The sequence below is a fragment of the Neolamprologus brichardi genome, chromosome 4 (assembly GCF_056152115.1).
Source record: "Neolamprologus brichardi isolate AB-2024 chromosome 4, ASM5615211v1, whole genome shotgun sequence".
Classification (NCBI taxonomy): Eukaryota; Metazoa; Chordata; class Actinopteri; order Cichliformes; family Cichlidae; genus Neolamprologus; species Neolamprologus brichardi.
Genome location: NC_142107.1, coordinates 20225603 through 20253402, shown reverse-complemented (window position 1 = coordinate 20253402; position 27800 = coordinate 20225603). Strand labels below are relative to the sequence as shown.

The window sequence follows — 27800 nt, the reverse complement described above, 5'->3', positions numbered from 1 at the left end:
TTACATGCTGCACGAGATAGTTGCACAGGTTGAGTAGTTGTGTTGTCACTTTGCAGACAAGGGAAACAAGCAGCAATGTGACACAGGACCACTCAGACTCTGCTGGTGCCCTTTTCACTCTGCAGCATGAAGAATAATACGGAGTTTGGTATAATGCGTTAAACTGCAAAGCTCACTTAACACGCGTGTTTTTTCTTCTTCCCGAAACTAAGCAGTGAGGCAGCAAACATCATGGTCAACATCACAAAAGAAAGCTCGAGTAGTTTCTCCATCCAGAGGCCCGATCAGAGCTTTGGATCATCAGTGTGGATGAAGTGAGCGCGCTCAGTGAGAAAGCCCGTGAGAGCTGCAGTGAACGACGAGGAAAAAGAAAAGCAGGGACGACTGTTTTCATAAGCTGCGCTCGGCTGTGGGAGCCAAGTGGGGGGATGTCGAGCCGAAGTGGAGGAGCGCCTCGGGGGTGCAGCAACCCCAGCCTGCAGCCCCTTAGAGCCACAGTCCCATACCAGCTCCAGAGGGGCTCAGCTCTCCTCAGCAGAGAGGTCAAGACGGGTAAATACACACTCAGGAGGAGGGGGCTTGAATCTGCATTCACTTCCATGTGGTCCAGAGCTGAAAAGTTTGATTGTGCATCACTTAATCATCATTATTCCATAGAAATGTGACCCAGTGGGGCAAAGGGTTAATGTTTTGTGGTTTTGATATATAGTGGATTTAATTCAAGCAAAAATATTGACTGTGTATCATCACAAAGGGGAACTGAGCCAGAGTGATTAATCATTAAACATGAATTGCTGGGTGATTAATGAAAACTGACCCTGCTGCTGTTTTTATTGTGGATGAATTAAGTTGTTTTTGTCATTTAAAAACTGCATATTTTTATATTTTGAAAAGCTGGTAAGACAAAACTGTGAATTTGTGAAGGGGGATAGCTGCTATTTTCTGACATATTTAATAGGAAATGAATTATTCTTCAATTCCTCAAAGTACTCTGCAGTTTAATCAGTGCACCTTTGTAAAGATTCTTCCAGAAGTCTCTAGAACTGTTAATTGGAGCTCTAGAGGGAAAGCATGCAACACCAGGACCAGCTATTCATACACTGAATGATTAATGAACCACAGCACACTGAAGAAAAGCAGGAAGAATATTTAAGAAGCAAATACAAGAGACGACCATGCTTCTCACCCAAAGCGAGGGCATGAACTGTTTCAGTGTGCCTAACTATGCACCAGCCGTTTTACTTGGATTGTGCTCAAAAGAGTACAATTCCAACGTGCTAAGTCAACAATGAAGGCTGCTAGTCCTGAAACATAACACTGTTCTCATAATGTTATTTAGACACTCAGCTGCCCCTTAGCACTCTGACCTGTGGGATTCCTGCTGCATGCTTCATGCTAACACAGCAGCAGCTTTAAAGACCTCTTTGTTTTACTTTGAGTACTTGTTCTTTCACTGTATCCACAAAACTCACATCTGCATGTTATTTATGTGTCCTGTCTGCCCTGCAGCATGGGCTGATGACAACATACTGTGGGTGTGCTTTTGGATTAGTTGTAAATGTACTAGCTGGCTGTGGTGAGCGTTGCCAGTGTTGTGTAGCTGGATGGCTTTGCTCCAGGTCAAAGGCATGGTCCACACCTGCCAGAGATGCAAAACGCTGCCAACACGCACACATACACACTTGTTAACACTCACACAGCCCTGTGGTCTGCACACTTATGGAAAGGAAGGAGGCTGTGAGCAACTGCCACTGGGGCTAAAGAGTTATTTACACTTACATGTCCAATACAGTGTCTTACTGAAGGCTAAACATGATTACACAGGCAGGAGTTCAATCCCTCTTCAGCACAGAAACAGTTTCGACATGTACTGAGTGGAAGCTTACAGTCTCAACATGCCCTCTGGCTTCTTTCTATTTTCTCTGTTTCCACAGCAGACAGAACCACGGCTCGTCCACCAAAACCCACCATCCGCCGAACTCTTTCTTTGGACGCGATTGTCGGACCCTATCTCCAGGGGCAGTGGCCCAAAGAGGCAGACGGGGCGGTAGTGAGCTGTGTCAATGATAAAGCCACACAGGTAATGATTGATATATCCTGAAACCCCCAAATCTGTTATGATACTGTGATGGAGTTGCTATAATCGAATGAGCTTGGTCTCAATTAATCCCAGTTTGTTCTGTACCAGTGCTTCTGTTAGTGCAGGAACACAGTGTGAACCTGTTGAATCAATTGCAGAAAAGGCAAACTCTGCTGTGCTTCTCCTGGATGTTAACGATTTCTATAGAGGACAAGATATCTGATGTTAGCTCTGCAGGTGTCTGGTGGTTCCAGTTCGGCGCGGCGGGTGGAAGGCAGCCAACTGGAAATACTCGTTTTTGTTCTTCTTTTTAAAAAGAAATCTGCTTCTCTCCCCTCGCTGCTCCCCCCCCCCCCCCCCCCCCCCCCCCCTCGACTGTATCTGCTCCTAACTAGTGCACAAAGCCTGGAGTAACATCGCCAAGCTCCAAAAGCTTCGTCTTCTCTCCTGACACAGTTTAAACCCGAACGAACCCCCTTTGCCTCCATTGTGAGACACAGGCCCCTCCTGACCTCATTATACAGGCACCCCATCCCCCAGCACTCCCCAAAAACCACACTAACACGTACTTAGCAGCACCCCACCCAGCACCTCCTTCTGCCATAGTTCCTCTGCATTATGTCAGATGATATGACTAGTTGTTTGGTGTTACTTCATTCTTTACTTTGCACACTACTGCACCTTTTTATTCCAGTTTGTGTTAGAATAATCACTTAGTGAATCAAATGAAAGTAACTGCAACCAATTAATCAATTAAATGTTTGAGGCAATTACATTTGGTTTTAGTCTGAATTAGTGCCTGCAGCTCTTTGAGTTTTGTTGGCTTGTTTTTGAGCTAAATGCTAACACTATATTAACATGCTGAGAGTCAACAATGTTTTAGCATTTTGCTAATTAGCACAAAGCTGATGGAATCTCATCCTGGTCCTCCTCATCTTCTTTCCGCTGCTCCCTTTAGGTGTTGCCACAGCAGCCTGCATCTCACCCTATTCTTTGCTTCCTCTTCTGTCACACCATGTCCTCCTTCACTACATCCACGAATCTTCTGTAGTCTTCCTCAATCTTCGACATCCTTTGTCCAATATGTCCGCTGGCCCTGCTCTGCACATGTCCAAACCATCTCAATCTTGCCTCTCTAACTAACTTTTAATCACCTTGGTGGTTAAAAATGATCTTGACACACTCAATAGTTGTTGAGATTGCAGATCTCATTAGAGTTTTCTTTAATTTGACCTATTAAAGTAGCAGCAGTTAAATATAGTAACCTTTAAAAATGAAAACTCTTTCATTGGGACTTCTTAAATTTGAGGTTCTGCATAAATGAAGATTTTTTTTTTATAGAATTAGCCCAAAATGTAAAGGAAATAATATTTTTTTCCACCTTGTTCACTATATTAAAAAAATAAATACCAAAAACATTTTAATTAGTGCCTCAAGCTGGAAATATTAGCCATGGAGACCAAGTGCTTTGGTACCTTGGGGTCTTTTTATAGGTTTGTGTTCCATGATCCCTTGTCCATGTTTTGGGGAGGGGTTTTTGATGTTGGATGGTGGGGGAGGTTGGTAGCCGTAACTCTACACCAATGCCACTGTATGACTGACTCATGCTGCTTTCGGACTTATTTAGCCTAGCGACAGAGTCGACTGAAGAGGAGATGATGTCGGTGTTTTTCTACAGGCAGTAATGGCACCAGTAAGACTTCCCTGAGCTGTGAGGCCGAGCACCTTGTGTTTCAGGGGACAGAAATTCACAATGCAATCACGCTGCATGGTTGCCTGTGAGCGGCTTATGAATAGACTGGACACCGGGGAGTGGATCAGATTCTTTGAAAGTGTGTGAAGCAGTTGACCCTAAACGTGGAGGCACCAGAACCTAGAGTATCGGATCCTGTTGCTTAAGTTCACCCGTGTGATGATGAATGTCCAGTCTACTGCATACAACCAACAGTCAGCAGCAAACAACCCAGCTCCCACTGGTAGAAGATCAAGAGTCAATGTGAAGAAATCGGTACGGATATAAGAGTGAAAAGGATGTTACAGAGTTGTGACTGACAAAGGAAGAAGTGCACTAAAAAGTCTGCTTGCTGGCTGCTTTTTGTTTTTCCCTCAACAGTGTGTGACTTTGTGAATAACAACAAATAACTTATTTATGTGCGTAAGTGCACTGAGGTATTGAATGCACTGTATTTATAGTTTTTACACTGATGTGGTTTGGATGTTTTTTTTATGAGAGTGTAAGCCGGGCTGTTTTGCAGCTCATAGTGGTTTCTTGTCGCCTTCCGCTGTACAGCTGTTGTGGGGCAGGTGTGCAAGACAGCTGTGGGGCTCAACTTAAGTGTTGTGCACACGAGTGTCGAATGGAGTTAGTTGGTTTTGGCAAAAAAAAAAAAAATAGAGTGGGTCTCCAAAAAGGTCGCCCTTTCTGACAGCCAGAATTACTGCCAATTAGGCCATTTTCTACCAGAGCCCCTCAACAGCATGTCAGGAAAAACACTGGATGCCTTATTTATATATGCTCTCTCTTCCTTTTTTTTTCTTTTTTTTAAGACTCCAAGTTCCTGGGCAGAGGAAACCCGGGGAAGACGAAGTGCTGGTGGGCACAAGCGCTCAGCTTCTTGGGGCAGTGCAGAGCACCTAAGGGAGGCAAGTATTGTATACACTAAAGCAGTTAATTAATCATTTCTTCTATTTCTCTCACATACCCACACTCTTCTTCTCTTTGGCCTCCCATTGATAGCCTGAAAGAAAAGGGTTCCTTCAGGGCAAACTTTGAACCTTAACCTTGAATGAATCACGTTGACCCCTGAATCATTTTTCTCTCCACTCTGCCCTCAGGTGGCCAAGCTGAGACACCAGTTGCAGAAGCGTTCCCGCCATGCCCCTCCCTCAGCAGGATGCGAGCTCCCCCCCCACCCCCTGCCTGCAGGTCATGCAGCAGGAGTCACTCAGGTAGCCTTTTGTCCAATTAGGATATTAAAGGACACATACAACAAAGTTTTTATGATTGCCTCCAATGCCAGACTGTGTTCCACAGGCAGACGAGGAGGAGCTTGGTAACAGGGATATAAAAAACACTTGTTCTTTTTTTAGTACTGGCTGTCATCAAGTCTGCCGTGCTACTGCCATGCTGTCTCTGAAAGACAGTTTGAAACGAGCATATCATTCTGTACTCTTCACATGCACTATTAACAATTGCAATAGTGGAAAAACCAGATAATCAGGCTTAGGCTACCTCAAAATTTGTCCGTATTATACTCGTTTCTCCTCAGACGATGACGCTTATGCCGCTGAACAGACTTGCTCCGCGGCTGCGACGGAGCGTCGAGGGCCTCAACTTAGAGCTGGAGGAAGTGTTTGTGTGTGAAAAACAAGACGATCAGCATGAGGTTAGGTCACTGAAACTTGCTTATACGTAAAACCAGAAAGGTTTTAATATCAAAAGGCTATAAGAACTACCAGTATCAACCAATTTATAGTGCAGTTGCTTTTCTCATCAAAATATCTGTGTGCCATATTTCATCAGTGGTCACTTCATTAGTTACACCTTGCTAATACCAGGGTGGACCACCTTTTGCTTTCAGAACTGTTTTAATTATTCATAGCAAAGATTCAACAAGGTGCTGGAAACATTCCTCAGAGATTTTGGTCCATTCACATTCACTTCAGTGTTATTATGCTAAATTTTCATTTATTTGCTTCTGAATTTTACAGATTTTGGATATCCCAGATGGCCACAGAGCTCCCGCCCCTGCCCAGAGATGCAGCAGTGGCTCTCAGAGTGACCCCTCACCGGGGCCACTGGATCCTTCCCTTCTTTCTCCTTCTCAGTCCCCTTGTATTCTTGATGCGTCACTTCTGACACCTTCAGGTTCACCTTGTCCTTTGAATCCATCACTTTTATCCCCATCCCAATCTCCCTGCACCATGGGAGAGCCAGGTTAGACAGGCTTACATTTCCTGTTTTGCAGTGCTTTATTAAACCATAAATGGATGTATTTTTGAAAAATAATAATACTACAAACAGAGGTTTGCTTTAATTCTGGTATTGTTAGTAAAAATCTCTCTCTCTTTATGCAGAGCCTGTGGACTATGAGATCTTGTGTCCCTCTCCATCAGCATCGCTTCCTTCATTTGCACTGGATCCTCCTCTGCTGCAGGCCTGCTCCTCTTCGCCTCGTCCCAACAAAACCTACTCTTTTCAGCGCCAACCGCCAGAAGGCTGTGAGCGAGTTCGAGTGTGTGAGGAAGCAGTGTAAGTACACCAAAGCATCATGCATAGATCATATCATGCAATTATTTCCTACTTTCTATACCACAAATTTACTTTTGTACCCAACTAAACCCCTCCCACAAGTACCATCAGAGCAAAACAGGATGTCATTACCACTCCAAATCAAGTTCAGATCACAAGACAAAAGGCACACGTTGTAACCTTGGAGCCAGTAATGACAAATAATGTTGCAAAAGTTTTATACAATTTTATTATTTATGTGTATTTTTGTAACAGCTTGCTATGCATTTACATGTGGTCCCTTATGAATTTAACATTTCCAGGTTGAGCACCAAGTATCCACCACTTTGATGAAATTTATGCCATTTTCCAGTCTGAGAGGTCTCCAAGGAGGATTTTTTTTTAAATGTAGCTTATTTACATTGAGCCACGTGACACGTGAAACAAATACAAACTGAGGCTGTAACATTGCATTTCCAGGGGAATCATTAAATAAACATAGTGTATATACAAATACAAAGAACTTGGATTTATAGGAAATTTTTCCTTAAAAAAAACATATAGATCATAATAATTGCAATATGTGTGGTGATATTTATACAACGTTTTGTTGAGATTGGCCCACCCGTTAAGGAGGACATAGTTATCTATAGACATAAATGCATATATAATCTATGATTATTTAAGTAAGATGATGTTATTTGCACACTGTAGTTGCTATCAAATTATGACACCATCTGAGTTTAGATTGGTTCCCTATATGCCACGTTTTCATCTGTTAATTCTGTTTGTCACCAAGTATGAAATATACAGGAAAAACGAAGCCTTGATTGTGTTACCGAAATAGGATGACTTATTATTTGTGGCACTTTAATTGCAATAATAACGGCATCCTTATTTGATATTCTGTAGAAAAATCTCCAGTCACTGCATCAGCAGAAACAGATGAAAAAGCATTTTATCCTACACATTTGTGGGATTCCATAGTGTGTTGATTAGCAAAATTGCCTAATGCGCAAAAGGTCACAACTCGGAGGAAACGCAAACCCAGCCTCAGGAGGTCACGAGTCAGTATCTGCCTTGGAGCAGTCCCAAGTCTGGATAAATGAGAAGGTTACATCAGGAAGGACACCTGGCCTAAAAATGTGTGTTAAATCAACTATGTGGCTCAATGCACTATGACAACCTTAGGAAATAAGCTAATTTATAGACTTTTGAAGAAAACAGCTTAAATTAGTCTTGTCAGAATATCAGTGCACACTTGAAACCTTCTGATCTTGTGTGACAGTTATTTTTCACTGAATGGTTTAATGAAATTGATGGGTTGTAGAAGTCGTTATTATGGTGCTATAAATATGTAACTACATATAAAGCCGTGGGTGCTGTGTTGCAGTATGGGGATTCATGCTTCTATCTCTCCATCTACAGCTCTGCCTATCAGGACGAGACTCTCCTCCAGTCATCCTGCCCTGACCCCAATAAAGTCAACTTCACCCCCCACGGAGGCTCAGCTTTCTGCCCGGTCAGTCTTTTGAAGCCCCTCTTGCCCTCCATGGACCTCCTCTTTCGTGGCCTGTCGGTATCTCCCGTCACTGGCTGCTCAGGTCAGGCCTCTCCTACCAGGCACCTGGGCATGCAGTAGGTGGATATCTGAGCAGAGTCTCTCAGGACTGAACCACATTGCACTGCCAGGACAAGCAGAAACTGGATGTGATATATATATTTTTTTAATGCATCGTGACAATGGACAGTGTTGCATCACTGCTGTAACACGCCATCATCACTGTGATCAAAATAACCTTTGTGACTGTGAAGATTTGTTGCTGTCATACTTTAGAATAACTGTGGCCTAAATTCTGCCCGCTTTATCTTTTTTTTTGGTTTTTTTTATGTTTTTTTTCCACCTGCAGGAAGCTTTGATTCAGCTGATATTTACCTCATCAACACTTAAACTGACCTAGTATTCAACCGTATGAGGCATGGATTAGACTGCAGGATTTAAGTTGTGGAAATGCTTGAAAAGCTTTATAAATACTTGCGTTTATTAAATCATTCTTTTGCATTAAAATTGTTCTAGTTAGAGACCGCAGTCTAGAAGGGATGCTTTTATTTTTCATCTTGAAACATGAGAATTTACTGTCAAAAACCCTAGCAATTAGAACACACACTGGTACAGGTTTTGCCTTCTTACTATCCAAACAATTGATGGGTATTCTAGTTGAGTATTGTTTATTTTAGATAAACATCCAGCTTAATTTGTGAGGGTTAACTGATGGAAAAACAAAATATTTGTTGAATTTTTTTTATATATATATATCTGTTTGAAATATTTTTGGCTTAAAGTTTCCAATGTCCTGCTTTTCTACAGATGTGTTTCAAGGGAGATACATATTTTTATGTCTTTATAAGAAGCAGATGATACTGCTTCTGTTTTCACTGTTCTGACTTGTGCTGACATTTTATAGCTTTATTTGCCTACAGGGGGCTTTGTTATAATTAGAGCAGGTCGCAGTGTTTGTCAGTTTGAGCCTTTTTTGAACCCTGGAGTTTAGACCACAGTGTTAGTGAAGAGCTTGACTTCCCTTTGATTGAATTATTATTCAGTTGTGTTTATTCAACATAATAAATGACCTACAGGATAAATGGGGAGTAAACGTCAATGAAGAATTTGTCAGCCTTTTTTTTTTGGTATTCTTTTTACGTGATAGCAGTTAAAAATGTTACCTGTGCTGTTGCCTGTGTAGAAAACAATAAAAGAAAATTGTTTTGGGGGCGTTAAAATGCCTTCTACGGTAATTATAATTCCTGTGGTTATTTTTTGTTGTCGTGTCTGCATTTGACACGTGTGTCTGTGGGTTTTTAAATCTGAACCCTGCCTCCTTTGCCAAATCAGCTTTGTGATTGGCTTAAAGCGGCTCCATAGTTCTTACATGGACCAATGAATTTAATCCACATCCTAGGACGACAAAAGGGCACGCGACATTTTCAAGAAAGGACCTCGGCATTTTAAATAGCTGCCTCAAGTCACGACTAACCATTAAAGGTTAACGCGAACACCAAACGATCACAGAAGAGGCAGCGTTTTGTTTGCAGGATTGGAGCGGAGTATATTAAACACGTTATTATGCCTGTATGACTCAGGGTAGTTTTATTAAACTTAATATAAGCGTACAGGCTCAGGTGCTGACACCTAATGGGTCCTTTTAGAAGATAACTTTTCCTGCTAATTGCAGGTTTTAATTTCCCAATGAAAACCCGAGCGGCACATCCTTACCGTTACTCGGGTGTGAAAAACGGGATGCTATAGCAGCTGCACAGCTAGAAGACCCTTCTGTCTGGGGTGATATAGGACAACCAACTATGGCATGACACTCGAATCTCAAGACAAGAGTTGGAAAGCTCCGGCAAATAAGATTTACTGCGATATATCAGCAAGTCTTCCAGCTGGTGCATAATCCACAGCCAACGTAAATACCCGAGCGCCATTTCCGGGCTCGTGATAGCGGCTATAGTGGAGCGAGAGGTCGGAGCGAGAGGAGCGGGAAGTGGAGCGGTGGTGTCGGTTAACATTCCCGGTGTGGTCGACGACGGCATGGCAGCGGGAAAGGGAGCTGGGAAGCCCGCCTGGCTGTGGGACAATATGAGGTTACGGTTCATCGTTTGCTTCTTCGGAGTCTTCGTGTGCTACTTTTATTACGGAATATTGCAAGAGACGATGTAAGTAACAAGTAACGAAGCTAAACTAGATACATTGTTATGCTGCTGTGAACCAAAACTCCCTTCAAAAAGCTGCCGCTTTAATATTGCTATGCATACAGACGTCACCGAATCTAAATTAGTTTATTTTTCCTACCACAACATGTTTTACAATCCGAAGAGTATAACGGAATACTCCGCAACATGCGTTTGCATTGTTTTGGAATATCTAACGATGTCGCTACCGGTGTAACAGTGACTGTGTTAAAATTTCAATTAAATTAAAATTTTAGTTGGAGTTTGGTTATAGTTTTCTCATTAGAAAAAAAACCACAGTTCTCATAATCTTAATCATATGAGCATATGACCTGAAGCACTGTCTTTGTAGATCTCCAGATCTGTTAAGTAAAACTAAATACAGTACTGCAGCAGTATCCCCCCTTTTTGATTGATTGATTTATTTTTACATATTTGTCACACTTAAATTTTACTATTAGACAAAGATAACCCATGTAAATATAAACTGGCATTTTTTAACTTGTTGTTTTTAATTTATTAAATAAACCTACCGGGCTCTGCAAAAGTAATTACCCCCTGAAACTAATAAGCGGTTGTGCCAACCTTGGTAACAAGAACTGTAATCAAGTATTTGTGATAACTGGCAATGACTCCTTCATGTCACTGTGGGGCAGATATTGCTTTCCTCACTGTTCTTTGTAGAATTGTTTTGACCACATTAAATGTTTTTTTGAAAATGAATGTCTGTTTCCGGTCAATCTAAATTAAGTCTGGACTTTGACTAGGCCATGCCAAAACCTTTCATCTTATAGCAGCTCTGAGGTGGACTTGCTGGTGTGTTTCAGATTATTTTCTTCCTGTTTAACCCAAGTGAACTTAAACTGTAGGGCACAAACCGATGGCTGGACATGAGGATTTTCTGGTAGAGCAAAATTTGCGGTTCCATCAATTAGAGCAAGTTGTTCTGATCATGAAGCAGCCTCAGGTCATAACACTACCACCACCATGTTTGACTGCTGCTGTTATGTTGTGTTAGTTTTACGTTAGATAAGATGGGATTCAAACTTTCTAAAAAGTTGATCTTTTGTCAGACAGGATCTATTTAAGCAATTTCTTTATTCAACGGATCTGGCAGTACTCTGGCCTGGGTGTGACTAGTGAAACTGGGCTCAGCTTTCAAATTGCGGTAATCAAAGTTAACTTGTGGTTTAACGATAAATGGGCGCAATTACTTTTTCACACAGGTTTGGCTCTTTTTGCCTTAATAAATTAAATCATGGTTTTCTCTGGTTATCACTGTCTAATATTAAAATTTGTTTGATGAAATGAAACATGTGTGAGAAATATGCAAAAGAATAAGACATCTGGAAAACTTCTTCTCTGAAGAAATTTTTTTTGTTTTTAGTCTATCTTAAAAGCCAAATTCTGCATTACACAGACTTTTGTTTTTGCATTGTTTTTCTTTTTTGGGGAGTAAATTTAAAAATCTCAGAGATTTACTGGTTCAGTCATAAGTTTTTGCAAAAGAGACATGTTAGTTTCATGTTTACTGTTTTTCCTATACATGCAACTTTAAAATCTGCAGTTTGGCTTATGTAAAGTAAGCAGAGCTCTGCCTGTGTTCTCTTTTACATACCGATACTGAGAAAGGACACAGATGGTATGCTGTCAACAAAGGGTACAGGAATACTCTCTGGTTTCAAAATGATGACTTGAAAATGTCATGTGAGGTGAAGCGGCACTTCTACAAACCAATGTCTGACTTTTATTACATGTTATTACATGTTGTTATGAACATGGACATATTATCTTCAGATTAGCCCACTAAAAACAATTGCAAACTGACACTAAGTACTCAAGCAAGACAGCTGCTGAAAAAACCTTTGGTCCACTAACAGACTGCTACCCTCACCACACCCCTCTTTCACTCTCCTTTTCTGAATGCCCTTTTCACAGCTAGGAGACACATGAAACCACTCAGATGTTTAACCTAGCTATTTGCATGCTCCTGCCAAGACGGGTCTGTTGTGTTCAACATGCTGTTGCTCTCTGTTTTCTAGCACTCGAGGTGATTATGGTCACGAGAAGTTTAGATTCGCCCGGACGCTGGTCTTCATCCAGTGCATCATCAGTTGTGTCTTTGCAAAGATCTGTGAGTATGTGCTGCACAAAATGCACACAAAAACTAATAACAGTGGTTAAAAGACTCCACTGACTCTGCTAGGAAACACCTGAGAACAACACTAGTCGAATCTCTTGTATGTTAACTTCTCTGCCTAATATTTAAAATAATGTAATGTTGTGAACTTTTTTCTTTAATTCTCTTTTAATAATTAGTGATCCAGTTTTTTGAGAGCTCCAAGCCAGATCACACGAAGAGCTGGCTCTATGGCCTGTGCTCGCTCTCTTATCTTGGAGCGATGGTGTCCAGTAACTCTGCCCTTCAATATGTCAACTACCCCACCCAGGTGAGTATGCCCAATTTAAATGGGTCAACTGTAACTGGTTATGTGTTTTTCTTTTTTCAATGTATGTGTATTTGTGCTTGAGCCTTGCATATTCTATAACTGCGTTTTTGTTTGATAGGTTTTGGGGAAATCCTGCAAACCCATACCAGGTAAATCGAACAATAATAAGTGTTGTAGTGTTGCTTTCTTTCACCATATCATTTACATAATATTTTGTCACTGCTTACCTTTGTTTCCGCAGACAGCAGTCTGTCTGTACTGACTAATTCAGAAAGTGTACAGTATGCAGGGTGTGTATGAGGAAATATACAAAGTCAAATTATTTACTTTTATTTTAAGTGTAGGCTACCAAACAAACACGAGTGATTCTGAGGTCTTTTCTTACAGATTAGGGACACATTTAGTTTGAATATTCTTCTTAGGCATGTGGAGCTGAGAGCCTGCTTTGCATATTACAGTATGTTCTGTTTATACATGAAGGTCATCGCTCACCCCTCACAGCTTGGTTATCTCTTGAATTCTGTTTCCTTCCATATGTTTCACTCTCAGGGCTGAAGTTTTGACACGCCGTCCAGGCTGTTATCAATCGGCTTCATATTTCTGTTATTGTGTCCTTGCAGTGATGATCCTCGGTGTGACAATACTGAGGAAGAAGTATCCACTGGCTAAATACCTGTGTGTGTTGCTGATTGTGAGCGGCGTTGCTCTTTTTCTCTATAAACCCAACAAGAGCTCTGCTGTTGCTGATGACCATATTTTTGGCTTTGGAGAGATTCTGCTGGTGAGCGAACACATATTCTGTTCATTTCACCTATTTGTCCTCATATGCTGCCCATCTGCCTGCATCTCCCTCGTGTCCTCATGGGTGCTTTGACTTTCCCATTACTTTCATCTCACGTCTCGGTGTTGTGTTTTGCTGCATCATAGCTGGTCTCTCTGACATTGGACGGTTTGACTGGTGTGGCCCAGGACCACATGAGGGCTCGTTTCCAGACGGGTGCGAACCACATGATGCTGAACATCAACATGTGGTCCAGTCTGGTGCTGGGACTAGGTGAGTCTCACATCTAATAGAATATGTGTCAGGAGCATGCAGGCTCTCATTCCAACTGAAAATACATCTGGCCATTACACTGATTTGCTCACCTGCAGCTAGAGAGGAGACACTAATGAGCAAACTCACCTTGGTGTGGTTCAGTACTGCCAACACTGGTGAATTGATTATACGGTTTCAAAGCTTTCTTTGTGAATAATTATCTAAGAGCATAGTACCGGTTTGAGGCTTTTGCAGAAAATTTCTTATGGTGCTATAATGTTTATAATTAACAAAAAAATTTTGATTAAAGATAAGAACAAAATATCCTATGTTTAATGTAGTTTTCTTCAGGTGCTTTTCCACTCAAAACTTTTTAAACACCAATTCAAAGTGAAATCACCTCATGGTGATTTTGCATTTACAAAAGTACCATAAGGTGTTCTCCGTTGTAGTGCTGTGTTCCTAAGGTGATTTTAATGTGAGTTTGGTATATTTTATTCTCATTCTGGATTCTGACACGAGCTCCAGGATGAATAGCGGGTGTGATGCAGTAGATGGTAGCAAGAAGTTTAAAAAAAAAAAAACAACCTCAAACAGAACCAATAACAGCTGCATTAGAAGCAGAAAATGTGTGCACTTTTCCCTCAGGAGGCAAAAACTCATTAATTCAGTCAAGGCATAGTGCGGAGTGTTATCTTTTTAGATAAGAAATCCTGCACCTCAAAGCCCTCAGTTCTGTTAGCAGATTGCTACAATATGCTGAAGAGCAAGGCACATAAAACAAACACAATTTAATGATGGGTTTTTTAAGGTTAGGTACTAATGGGCTCTGAGATAAAGATCAAAAGGTCAAAGACTATATGAGAACTGGAGGACTGTCATCACTTTTAAGCTAACTAACTGGTAGAGTCTGCCGTCTTGGAGTGTTTTTCTATCCTTCCTGAACCACTTTATTATGCTAAATTACATTTTATAAAGCTATGGTTTGGTTTTTTTTGTAAGCGTTAAGTGCAGTTCCAATATGCAACCTTAACAGCTTTTAGTTATTGGTTGTCAAATGTGTGCAAATGCAGATATACTCCTGGTTTCAACATGCACAGCAAGACTTTGATGTCTAGTATTTCCCAAGATGCAAAGGTATTCTTATACCTCCACTCCTACAAATTCATTACACCCCCACACTAAGATTTCACCTAACTGCTAATACTTTACAGAACCACTTGGTGGTGCTGTACATTCACACTGTGAACTCAGTCTGGTTTTCTTACCAAGGATAGTCAGAAATGAACTGTGTTTTTGAAAAGTTGTTGATGTTACGTTCCTCTCTGTTCTCAGCGGTGTTGTGGACAGGGGAAGTGTGGGAATTCCTGAGTTTTGCAGAGCGCCACCCGGGCATCTTTTACAATATATTTCTGTTTGGCGTCACCAGTGCTTTAGGCCAGGTAGGTGGATCAATGCGAGTACTGATTATTAGCAATGCCATATTAAAGAACAGGAAACACCCTGTTGTGTTTTACAATAGATACTTAGTAATGACTGACATCCTGACTGGCTGGCTCAAATGTTCCTTTTTCAGACCTTCATCTTCATGACAGTTGTGTACTTTGGGCCTCTGACCTGCTCCATTGTCACAACTACGAGGAAGTTCTTCACCATCCTTGGCTCTGTTATTTTGTTTGGCAATGTAATGACTACAATGCAGTGGGTTGGCACCATTCTCGTATTCCTCGGTCAGTAACTATATTACTTTCGTATTTTAATATATTAGATTTCCATTTCGTCAGGTTTCCAAAAGGTTGATTCTGTTCATCTGGACATAGTTTTTTCAATCCAAGTGACAAAACGTTTCTCCCATTGAAAACGCTACGTCCAGATGAACAGAGTCAACTTTTTGGAATTTACTTACCTGGATGATTGAGTATGCATCAAGACATTTCGTCAGGTTAAATGTATATAAAATATCTGTTCAGATGTTGTGTCTTCCCTCCATTCACATCTTTGGTTTTCTCACTTTAGGTCTTGGAATGGATGCTAAATTTGGCAAAGCCCCCAAGAAGACTACACACTGAAACATCTGGCACACATGAGGAAAAAAAAAGAAGCGAAACACTAGATTGGAAACACTATAGCCAGTATATTATTTTCATAAGACATCATGTACAGGCACACTATATGTGCCTATGACTTGTTGAACTATGGTCAGATATTTTACTGCATTTAAAAGAGAGTCGTTGTAGTTTTCAACTCCAGCTTCTGTTGTGTACAGTTGATATACTGAAGAGATGCATTATATGGGATCAAGTCCAGAATGAGCTGTGACACAGCTTGCAATCCTTTTTGTGGAAGAATTTGAACTGGCTGAAGTGCACAGGTGTAAACCTTATTTTATTCAGACAAATCTTTATTGTTTCTGAAACCAGCTCACCTGCCTTGGATTGATGTTGAACCAAACAAGGCCTTAGAAATACATTTCCAGCAGTTAACCCATGAAATTACACCAAATGGTTTACAAATGGATGCTTGAATGTGTGTAATTGTAACATTTAGTTTGTCTGAGAAAACAATTAGTATGTTTAATGTCCTTTATGAAAATTTAGACGGTTGTATGTCGCCTGTTGTCTTATGTCCAGTCTTACTATTAAATTGTATTTACGTTTATTTTCTAAAGTTGAAAATTACTTGCCATAAAAGGGAAATTATTATATTTTGTTGTCATTTTTATTCCTTTTTTTTTTCTTTCAATTTTTAAAAACTGGTTCGAATCGGTTCATTCTAGAATGGTATTGACTACATCAAGACACTAATCACCAGCTACTTGTTAAACTTGTTAGCCAAACCCAACAATTAAATGTATTTAAACACCCATCGATATTCCAATAATATGTAGCTTACACAATTTTCTCTACTTCAAATAATATTTTTAAAGATGCATTGATTGTGGAAATGTACCTAAGGAATGAAAGGACACCGGACTTCTAAATATGAAATGCCTCTGAATCAATATTTTGAATGGAACTGGTAAAAAACTGGAATATTGATTATATCTTAAGGGAAATGTCCTTAAACCTGACAATTAAAACTAAATAGCCAGGGTTTTTTTTCTTGAAAATCAATGCAGTGTTTGGAGGAGAAATAGCTGACAGTGAACTCTGCTGTTAAAACATGGATGCACTGATAAAAGAGACGTTAACAGCAGCCTGTTTTGTTTCTTTATATCTAATAAAGAAACAAAATATGCAATCTTTATTGTATTTAAATAAGGCCTGCAAAATTTTACCTTCATACTACAGAAATTTTAAGTTATAGTTCCTCAAAGTACTTAGGGGACATGCGTGTTTTTTCCCCCAGGATTTTTAAATCTGTCATAATTTAATAAATGCATTTGATAGCAAAAATTGAAATCTGATGACATTTTCAGGGTTTAAACTTCCACTTAGATTAGTTTTACATCCACTCTAAATGTCACAGTCCAAAGCCCAAATCTTGTTTTCTTTAGCATGATTAATGAATACATTTTTATAACCAACTTTCATCATCAATATAATTCACCATATCCTACGGTGAAGTCTGAGATCTATTTTATCATTCAATTAAAATAAATTTGAAGTAAGTGATCACTATTTATGTATAGTGCAAATTGTAAACTCATCTCAGTGTGCACTTTGAGAGAAAGTACCTGAGGAAATTATAATATGAAAGTAGCATTTAGCGTATAATCACTAAATATACCACAGTTATAGTTCAAAAAATAAAATTACAACTCATAACAGTGCAGAGGGGAGGCACTCCCTGATTTGCAAATCAGGGAGTGCCTCAACAACAAATTAACAACATTAACTGTGAGGAGAAAATCTACATAAAACAAAACTGAAAACAAAATAGCAACTTTAAAAAAAAGATAACTCATCAAGGACATGAAAGTCATGATGATTTTGAACTCTTTATTATTTCTTTGAACTGTTGTTTTTCCAGTGTGGAGTGATTGTACGACAAACATCTTTAATGGCTTTTAAAAACACGAATTGTTCTGTTTAGCAAGTTTCAGCTCAACCACACAGTTTTGGTAGCCATTAGCAAGCTGCTGGAAGAATTCTGGCTGAACATTTGACTTTTCTTGGCAGAAATTCTTTTGTTTAATCTGGTTGATTCCCTGGCAAGAAGTTGGATTTTAATCATACTGCACAAATTTCCAATAGAGTTGAGACTAGGGGTTTGTGGAATTTGTTCCAGAAACTTAATGCTAGCCTCCTTTATCCATTCCAAACCCAGCTTTGGATTTGTGCTTTGGATTGTTTGGTGATCCTTTTGGAACACCCAGCTGTGTCGCATTGTTCTCTACTGGTCAATCCAAATTACCAGTTGTAACCAATCATTCTCTGTGATGAGAAGTTAATAGGCCTTTGCCTTGTCAAAAAAGATTTGGGTGAATGTGTACCGTTTATATATATATGTTTATATATATATATATAGGAATACGTATCTGTATACTTTTGACTCTGTGTGGATTAGCAAAAATCCAAAATAAATTCAAACTTATGCACACAATTCTTTGTTTTTTTAAAGATCTAAGCTGTGCAATCATTCCCCTCTCGAAAAAGAAATGTTTTTTTTTAAAAAAACAAACCCCCCCCCCTCCCCCCCCCAAATTACCATGTCTTTCATACCCATGATGAGTGTATGTAAACTTCTAACCTCCTAATCTTGCTCTCTGTAGATGTCATAGAGCAAGATAAGGAGTTATGAAACTTTTTGTTTGCCTAGAACAAAGTTAAGAAGTAAATAATGAAATACATAATGAATTACTCTGAATATTTATTCTCAAACATCATAATGATCATGGTGTGTCTCTACTGTTATCTATCATGCCACTAATATTAAAGTTTTTTTAAATAGAGTAAAGGGGAATTTAACATTAGGTAGACTTTATACTGTAGCTTGATATAATTATGAGCAACAGCTACTTCTGTCTTGGTGTGGGAAACATATATAGCTGATTGCACATATTACATTAAACACAATTTATATTTATAGTGCAGTATAAGATGATAAATGAAAAAAAATATCTGTTCTGGATCAGTGGGAACCAGAATTATTATAGTTTTATTTATTTTATTTTATTGAGTTTTCACTTCAGTTGAGTTTAATATAGCTCCCAAAATGTGTTTGCTCATTTTGGTTACAAATGTTTACTTTTCATTGAGTTTTTATTAGCTTCGGTCTTTATTTTAGGCCTCCAGGATATGGAGAGCATCTACTGAAGAGGATGTTTAGGAAAAAAATCAGAATAGCGAGTACATTAAAAAAATAACTTTTTGAAAGCAGGTCACCCACAAGTCCCAATAAACATGTCCATCAAAGCCTCATCAGGCTGGTTACGATATGTTTTTCATTTTATTTTAAGGTTTTTTTTTCAAGTACACAAAATCGTTTCAGTTAGCTTATATATTTTTTTTTTTCAAAAGTGTACTTTTTATATTTATTAACTAAAAAGCTTTTTCGACATCTACTAGTTTTTATTTTATTTTTAATTAACTACAATAACCTCGGTAGGATCTAAGCTTTTCTTTGTTTAATAATCACATAAAATTTGAACGAAATATTGGAAATACGAATGATAAAATACTTTTTTTCATTGGAGTAGGTAAATAGGTACATAAAATAAGTATTCCAAATTAAATTAAGACGAACATTTGTTAGGCTTCACAAACAGAGACAGTCCTGAAGGTTAATTTTATTCTTGACCTCAAGAAGAAGAGAATATATATTAAATATTTGTTTTGTTCAAAATAAGCGATTGTTGGGGCTTTTAAACCACTTTGATTTTGCCGGATTAAAAATGCTGCGTGGAAATCAAAGCTCGAGCAATATAACAGCTCGTTAATTAAACCATGTGAAATTATTCGGAATTTATTATATCCACTAACAAAATTATCGATATGCATACTGAACATAGTAATAATTAATTCCGTTTTTTACTCACGCTGAATCAGGCAGTGTGTGAGCATCCTATTGGTACTTGCTCTACCCTCCTTCCGCCCTTTCTCAAGGATTAAATTGCGCACTGTTCTGGCAAGACTGCTCGTAATCCTTTTATTTGTGTACAAAGTCGGTTAACTTTGCACGTGAGGAACGACAAAATGCTCGCCATAGTCCGCAAACAACTTAGAAACCACCCAGCTGTAAGTATATTGTAACTATATTCAGGTTAAAAGTCATTTTGAGAGCCCAGGCTGGTACTAGGCTAAGTTGCCAGTTAGCAGTGCTAGCTTGATTAGCCTCTGCGTTTGACCGCACTGACTTTGAGAGATCAAAGTATGTAGCGGTGTTTCTGTTTTCATTTTTTCTGTGTAATTTGTTAGTTAAGAGTGATCCTTCTGGCAGCTGATGACTTTCAGTTAAATAAGGTCACGACTTTAGTCATTCGATGGTTGTTGATTATTAGCCACGAAGAGCCTTTTCATGTGCTCTAAATAGCTGCTCCCACTAGTTAGCTGGCTACATTGGGTTAGCAAGTCCTTGTGAACTATTAATAGAACCCACAAAAGCGCCTCTCTTTTCGACAAAATATATGTGTGTATATATATTTTATAGTTATGGTAGTTAAAGTTGGCCAATTTGAGCCCCTGTCAGTTTCGTGTTTCATTCCAGAGGCTGTCTACGTGAGCAGGGGCGTGTTTTCAGTGTAAACATGTAGTTGAGTGTCATTGTCTTGAGAGCTTTAGGCTTCTCTCAGCTGATAAGATACTTTATCTTCTTGTCTCTTACAGCTGATCCCCCTTTTTTTCTTCATCGGTGGAGGAGCAGCCATGTCTCTGTTGTACCTCGCCCGTCTGGGCTTGAGAAACCCTGATGTCTGGTAAGTCATGTCGTTTTATTAATTAAAAATGTGTTTGTTTTTAGTATTTGCATACAAGAGAATTTTCAAGTTGGTTGCCATGTACCTAGGAGTTACTCTTTAACTCTTCTTTCTGCAGCTGGGATCGCAAGAATAATCCAGAGCCCTGGAACAAACTTGGCCCAACTGATCAGTACAAGGTGTGCATCCCTTATGTTTAATTGTCTTGCAGTCTTGATTTTTCTGCTCTGATGTATTTAACAGTGGAGGTGGTTTTACTCTTGGATTGTATTGTGTAGCTTTAGCGGTGGAGTTTCTGATCCAGGGATAATTCCTCTTTAGTTGAACTAATCAAACATAATCTTGTTAACGCTGACCTGTGTTAACAAATCTTATTAAGTCATTAACGAGTGTAACTTGATGTAGTCATGTTTGTTGTGGCAAGTGACCCAAACCATTTATGGTGGTGCATGCATTTTTCTGTGCAATCTTGGTGTTGGAAAAAAATTGGAAAATTTTCTGGCACAACTTCACCTGCTTCCAAGGTGCATGGAGAGGATAAAAGAATTCACAAAGCAGGAACTCCAGCAACACTTGAGGGAAGATGAACAACTTTAATAATAGTCCACCGTGTTTCGGCTTGTGGCCTTCATCAGGGTCATAGTAAAACATTGTAAAAATTGCTTAAATACAAGACAGGAAACAGAAAAAAAAATTCAAATTAACCAGTCAAAACCTCAGACAGGTCAGCTGACATATAATAGGTAGGTATTGGTTAATTGGCTAAGTCACGCCCAAGTAAATACCGGACTAGATCATTACTGATGAGGAGGAGGGGGGGTGTGTGACATAACCCCCATATGTCTGAAAATAACACATGCATGAAATGCATAAGGAGGATGCTATAAATATGCACACAGGTTTAAAAAAAAAAAAAAAAAAAAAGAGGTGTAGTTCATAAAAACTCATTGATAGAAAAATCCTCATTCATACCTCTGGGGTGCAGACTCTTAAAACGAAATATCCAAGATGCTTCTCTTTTTTTCCGGATAAAATTTATATTGCCACCTCTTTGGTTTAGTTTAATGGCTTCTATGCCTAGGAAAAATAATGGTGAATTTGGATGTTTATCATTGAAGTGTCTTGCAACAGGACTGGTTAAATCATTCCTCTTGATTGAACTTCTGTGTTCATTAATTCGATCTTTAAAGGGCGAGATGTTTCTCCTATATATATTTTATTGCATGGGCACATGTATCATGTAGATTACATTTTTAGTTCTGCATGTAATAAAGCCCTTTATGGCAATGAGTTTGTCACCTATAGGGTCTTTGAATGATTTAACATTTTTGGTGTATTGACAATTAATGCATGCCCCACACTTGAAATTACCATGTAGGTTATGGGTTATCAGGGTTTTATCTGGGCCTGATTATCATTATTATTATTATTATTATTATTATTATTTTTTTGTGTGTGTGTCTTTTCAGTTTTTCGCAGTCAACATGGACTACAGCAAGCTGAAGAAGGACCGTCCTGATTTCTAAACAACAGCTGGACCACAAGCACAAAGATCGGCAGATCTGCACCAACTGGCTCATTGTGAACGTTCCTCTTGAAAGCTTAATGATGCAGAGGCTTAACCCGCACAGATGTTACATATTTAAGTTTCCTCATTGCATCCATTTGGCTTTTTGATATTGATTTACTCATTGTCTCATCAATAAAGTACAGGAGTCTTTTCTCCTCTATACAGAGAAAATAATTTGTTTTTATTTTTTTCATGTGCTGTTGCCTGCTATATGCTTGTCCTGTCTTAATTTGCATCCTCACTTTCCAGCATCTAATATGCATACATATTGCATCACTTTTCAGACTAATGTCCACAACTTCTTTACATTTGTCATGTTCTGCTGCTGCTATACCTGCTTTGCATTCACCTAATTTTAGCTTTGTCCTGCTTTAACCCAATTAACAGTAAACTATGTACCACACTACTTTTGGTTGCTGTCCAATCTTTTGACATAAAAAGGAACCCTGTCTGTATTTGAACCACCTTTGGTTGCAATTGCTTCAATCGAGAAGACATGGTGGTAAAAAGGTGTGTTTTTGTTTTGTTTTTGTCCCCCCCCTTTCAAAGCTGGACTTGATGGGTTAGAGCAGTAGCGTGTTTGTGTTACACATTAAGTGGAATGAACTGGAAGTTGGCAGTGGGACATTTGGAGGTGTGTCTTCTTATAGAATGCCATCGCTCTCAGCCAGATAAGTTTGTAAATGTCAACAGGTCGTGCTTTTCCATCTGCAGCCTGGAGAAATGCGACAAGGATGAGCAGCCAATGCAGTGCAGAAAATGTCAAGGACACTTTCATATTTGAATGGAAGCCCTCGTTGTAGTCTTTACCCATCTTCTGTAGTGTTGCACACATGTGAATCTCCCAGTTTTCACCTTGGGGCTTTTGCTACAGTGTATAACACAATATCAGCTTTTAACCTATGTGTATGTGTGTATATCTATATATATATATATATATATATATCACAGTGGCTTGCAAAAGTATTCCGCCCCCTTGAACTTTTCCACATTTTGTCACATTACAGCAACAAACATGAATCAATTTTATTGGAATTCCACGTGAAAGACCAATACAAAGTGGTGTACACGTGAGAAGTGGAACGAAAATGATACATGATACCAAACATTTTTTACAAATAACTGAAAAGTGGGGTGTGCATAATTATTCAGCCCCCTGAATCAATACTTTGTAGAACCACCTTTTGCTGCAATTACAGCTGCCAGTCTTTTAGGGTATGTCTCTACCAGCTTTGCACATCTAGAGACTGAAACTCTTGCCCATTCTTCTTTGCAAAACAGCTCCAGCTCAGTCAGATTAGATGGTCAGCGTTTGTGAACAGCAGTTTTCAGATCTTGCCACAGATTCTCGATTGGCTTTAGACACCAGACAGGTCAGGGATAAAGTTATTGAGAAATTTAAAGCAGGCTTAGGCTACAAAAAGATTTCCCAAGCCTTGAACATCCCACGGAGCACTGTTCAAGCAATCATTCAGAAATGGAAGGAGTATGGCACAACTGTAAACCTACCAAGACAAGGCTGTCCACCTAAACTCACAGGCCGAACAAGGAGAGCGCTGATCAGAAATGCAGCCAAGAGGCCCATGGTGACTCTGGACGAGCTGCAGAGATCTACAGCTCAGGTGGGGGAATCTGTCCATAGGACAACTATTAGCAGAAAGCCTCTTGGAGTCTGCAAAAGACTTGACACTGGGGCGGAGGTTCACCTTCCAGCAGGACAACGACCCTAAACATAAAGCCAGGGCAACAATGGAGTGGTTTAAAACAAAACATATCCATGTGTTCGAATGGCCCAGTCAAAGTCCAGATCTAAATCTGTGGGAAAGTTTTGCCACCCACTGTATATATGCTGCCAAGCCTCACTCCAGATAGGTTCTTATTAGAGGTAATAAAATCTGTTTTAAAGGGGTGACAAGATGGAAGCCAGTGGCGTACTTGGTCCATAGTGAACACTCCATCAGGGGAGAGAAAACTCGCTTTCTGCCTTATTCATGGTATCACTAATGTGTACAGACATTTTGTTTATTAATGATGCAAAATCACTACCTTAAAATATAAGGAAATTGGCATTTAGACTTATTTATCTAACAGATTTCTTTCTTCTTTTTTTTTTTAAATTTTAATAATTTTTACATTGACTTTGCTGTTTTTGAGGAATAAATGCATTAAATTAAAAAAAAGACTTTGTTGTAACAATTGTTTTGCTGCTTTCAAGTAAATGTTAAGCATACATACAGTTTACATATACCATCATGGGCATGAATGTCATAGTAATTTGGGGCTTTTGTTTTCTTTTAACTTTCCAGGGTAGAATGATTGCACAGCATACATCTTTAAGTCCATACAGGGTCAAAAGCATACATAAAGTATGTATACTTACATGTATACATTCCAAATAACAGATATGTTGGTCCTGTAGCAGGTTGCACCTTCACCATGGACTTTTGTAGCCATTAACAACCTTCAGGCATAATCAGGCTGGATATTTGACAGCTCTTCTTGGAACAAGAGTTCATTTATGACATTAGAGAAGCCTGCAGTCAACTGAGACTGAAGAATTCACTTGGAAGAGTGACAAAACGTTTCTTCCAGTGAAAATGCTACAACAGAATCAGTTTTCCTGGATTTCCTTACCTGGATGATTGAGCATGCATCAAGACAAGAGATCATTTTAACTAGGTGTTTTTTTTTGGTGGGAACCTGGATTTTAAGCATAGTCCATAAGTTTTCAAAAGAGTTGAGGTCAGGGCTTTGGGAAGTCCAGTCCAGAAACTTAATGTTAGCCTGATTTATCCATTATACATCCCAAACACAGTTTTCATGTGTGTTTGGGATCATTGTCTTGTTGGAACACCCAACTGTGTCCAAGCTTCAGCCATTTAGTTGTTAAGTTTGGGTGAATTTGTAGAATTCGAAGGTAGTCCTCCTTTATCATTATTCCATCCACTGTATGCAATGTACCAGTACCAGTGGCAGCAGCCCCAGTGCATGATGGAACCACCACCATGCTTGACAGTTCGTACAGTATTCTTTCTGTTTGAAAGCCTCACCTTTACTCTTCCAAACATACCTGTTGTCACTGTGACCTAATACTTCAGTCTTTGTCTCTGTCATGATCCTGGGTTCTTTTGACCCAGCGTTTTGTGTTTTCTATTAGTGTCATTTTGGTTCTGTTGTTCCTCCTGTTTAGTGTTATTCTGTTCTGCCCATCTATTCCTGTGCTAAGTCCGCGTTTCCTAGTCTGTGTCTTTGCGTGTATGTGTTTCCTGTTTTATTGTGAAGGTCTGCATCTTATGTGAGTGTTTTCAGTTTACCTCCCTAGTCTCGTCACGTTAATCACTCCCAGCTGTGTCCCCCACCTGTGTGTAATCTCCCTGTGTTCTCTGAGTGTTTTTAAGTCGTGTCTTCTGTCTTAGTCGTTGCTGGTTCGTCTGTGTTGTTTCCCCTCGGTCTCCCTGCGTCTCTCCGTATGTATTTCCCCGGACCTCCCTGCATCTTCGTTTCTGATTTGTTTTGTTAGTTTTACCCAGTTTAGGTTTTCCAGTTTCATGTTCACCCACCTTTGCTGTTTGTGCCCACTCCTGTAAATAAATACTCACCTGCACCAGAGCTGCCGCCTTTTGGGTCCTTCATACAACTCCACACGTCTGCCACTCGGACGTGACAGTCTCAGCTGGCCACTTTTCTTCAGAAGGCATTTGTCTTGTCCATGTGGGCAGCTGCAGATTTCAATCAAGCTTGAAGGTGTCAGTTTTGGAGCAGGGGCTTCTTTTCCATGAGCAAGCACTTTGGCGACAGTGGGACGGAAAATCTCCCTTTTAAAAAGAAGAAACCTCTTGCAGAACCAGGCTCAGGGAGGGGCAGCTATCTGCTGGGACCTCATTTCCTCCCATCTGAGGATGATGTGTTGAGTGTTCTTCCCAAGATTTAAGTGAGTATGTGCATATCTTTGAGCCAAAACACTCTCAGTTCTACCAAGAATATAGAGCCAGAATTATGCTAGAAGCTTGCTGATGTCTACAAAAAAATCCTAAATAAATTCAAACATATACAGCCAATTCTTGTTTTTTAAAGTCATTAAAGAACAATGAATGTACATTGAATCATAACATTAACATAACATTATTACAACACTGGCTTAGGAGCTTTTCTAATAATCTAACCGTCAACTCTTGAGGGACAGTTTTTGACAGGCAGCTAAAGGGGGAAGAGTTCAAACTGCTTTGTGGCAGTAACGCCTCTGAGGAAACTGGCTGAACACAACTGCAGAGCCAAGCTGACCTGCATCTTTACCCTCCCACTCCTGACCCTTGACCCCTTGAATTCAGCTTTTTTCTGCCACACTGCAAAGTTAGCATAGAAAAAATAAGTAACGAGGAAAATTAATGTGAGGCAAGACACTAGGCAGCTGGTGCTGCAAATTTTCTTCAAAAGGTCAAACCAAAGGTCAGGCAGCCCAGAAACATGGGAGAATGCAGAGAATCTTGCACCATTCATATTAGCAAAGTCCTGACCAAAGCATCTTCATAAAGCTTGTGTGAGTTTTGAAGTTTGTGCATGAGAAGAAACAATTAAAAAGCTCTTCTATTCTCTTTAATCTGAAAGCCATGCACTTGAAGCTGTTGCAGTTCTACCCCAGTATAAGCCTGCCAGCAACAACTAGACATATCATTTTCTCTTTTTGAGTATTATCTTGAATATTTTATGACTGTGATCGGCAAAGTTTAGCCATGATGTCTGAGCAGAAATACAAGTGGGTGGCCTGCTTAAATGACTGCTTTTCAAAAAGTCATTTAGGAAACCATCAGTACCACAAAAATAATCTTCAGCTTTCTTTTTTTCTCCTTTCACTCTTTGTTCAACTTTTTGATTAGTGCAGCTGCTCAGGTTTAAAAGATAATGGAACTTTAACTTAGAAGCTAAGGTTAATGGTTTTAAATCTATTTAATTTTACATTTTATTTTTTATATTCTTAATTCTCCAGCTAAAAAAACAACAACCCATTTCATTAAAATAAAAGTCCTTCACCTATGTTTGCCAATGATTTGCAATTTACCAACAAACCTTTCCAGCATTTAGTTTCATCCCTCATTTAATAACCAAATAGTGCAGTTTCATTTGTGTTTCCCATAAATTAACCCTATAATGCCCGTTGTGTCATATTTGATATGAGTTTCTGAGACCTCTAGCTCATCAACATGATCAATACTTGACATAATTTCAAAATGTTATAGACAAAACTCTAAAATTAACACTGTTGTTAACAAAAAGTTGCAAAAAATGCCCAATGTATTCAATGCGATACAGAAAATATATAATAAATATACAATAAAAATATATCATACACAACATGATATAGCAAAAAAAAATGTGGATTTTGTTATAAAGGTTAATAAACATCTCAGTTCCAAAAAAATCTGAATTTTCTGGCTAGTTTTTTGAAGGGTTGGGTCTTACCGGGTTAAATGAAAGAAACATTTTGTTTACACCTCTTGATGAACAGCAAACACAACTGAACTGCAATTTCCTATATTATTATATACCATGTGCTGCCTTGTGCTTTCCTTATATCTATTTTCTAACTCCTCTTCTCACCAAACCCTCAAATATGTTGACACCTTAATTTCTAAATCCTTTTTTATGTCTTCATGGCTACAGCCAAGGCCAGAGGCATTTTGTTTTCAGGTTGCCCATCCATCCTTCCCATTGTCATGGAAACAATAGCAGAAATACCAAAAGGAAATTTGATTTGATCTAGCACAAAGGTCCATTTGGGCTCAAGGATGACCTAATTGGAATTAAATAGTCAAAAGTGAAGGTCGCTGTGACCTCACAAAACCCGTGT

At 39.2% G+C, this 27800-nt stretch overlaps 3 protein-coding genes across 3 annotated transcripts; all 3 read left to right on the top strand.

Annotated features, from left to right (window-relative positions):
* Nucleotides 1–18: 18 nt before the first annotated feature.
* fam117aa (family with sequence similarity 117 member Aa) lies at nucleotides 19–9107 on the top strand. Its single transcript, XM_006803010.3, has 8 exons — nucleotides 19–552; nucleotides 1935–2080; nucleotides 4628–4723; nucleotides 4916–5029; nucleotides 5350–5466; nucleotides 5792–6017; nucleotides 6158–6332; nucleotides 7740–9107. Exons 1-8 carry the CDS (start codon nucleotides 429–431, stop codon nucleotides 7951–7953), a joined length of 1212 nt encoding a protein of 403 aa, XP_006803073.1. The 5' UTR covers nucleotides 19–428; the 3' UTR covers nucleotides 7954–9107.
* Nucleotides 9108–9347: 240 nt separating this feature from the next.
* Nucleotides 9348–16233, top strand: slc35b1 (solute carrier family 35 member B1). Its single transcript, XM_006803009.3, has 9 exons — nucleotides 9348–10028; nucleotides 12086–12177; nucleotides 12363–12493; nucleotides 12612–12642; nucleotides 13114–13274; nucleotides 13421–13547; nucleotides 14865–14971; nucleotides 15106–15259; nucleotides 15546–16233. Exons 1-9 carry the CDS (start codon nucleotides 9904–9906, stop codon nucleotides 15596–15598), a joined length of 981 nt encoding a protein of 326 aa, XP_006803072.1. The 5' UTR covers nucleotides 9348–9903; the 3' UTR covers nucleotides 15599–16233.
* A 3306-nt stretch (nucleotides 16234–19539) lies between these two features.
* Nucleotides 19540–22361, top strand: coxfa4a (cytochrome c oxidase associated subunit FA4 a). Its single transcript, XM_006803008.3, has 4 exons — nucleotides 19540–19708; nucleotides 20297–20385; nucleotides 20504–20564; nucleotides 21855–22361. Exons 1-4 carry the CDS (start codon nucleotides 19667–19669, stop codon nucleotides 21909–21911), a joined length of 249 nt encoding a protein of 82 aa, XP_006803071.1. The 5' UTR covers nucleotides 19540–19666; the 3' UTR covers nucleotides 21912–22361.
* The last annotated feature ends 5439 nt before the right edge of the window (nucleotides 22362–27800 follow it).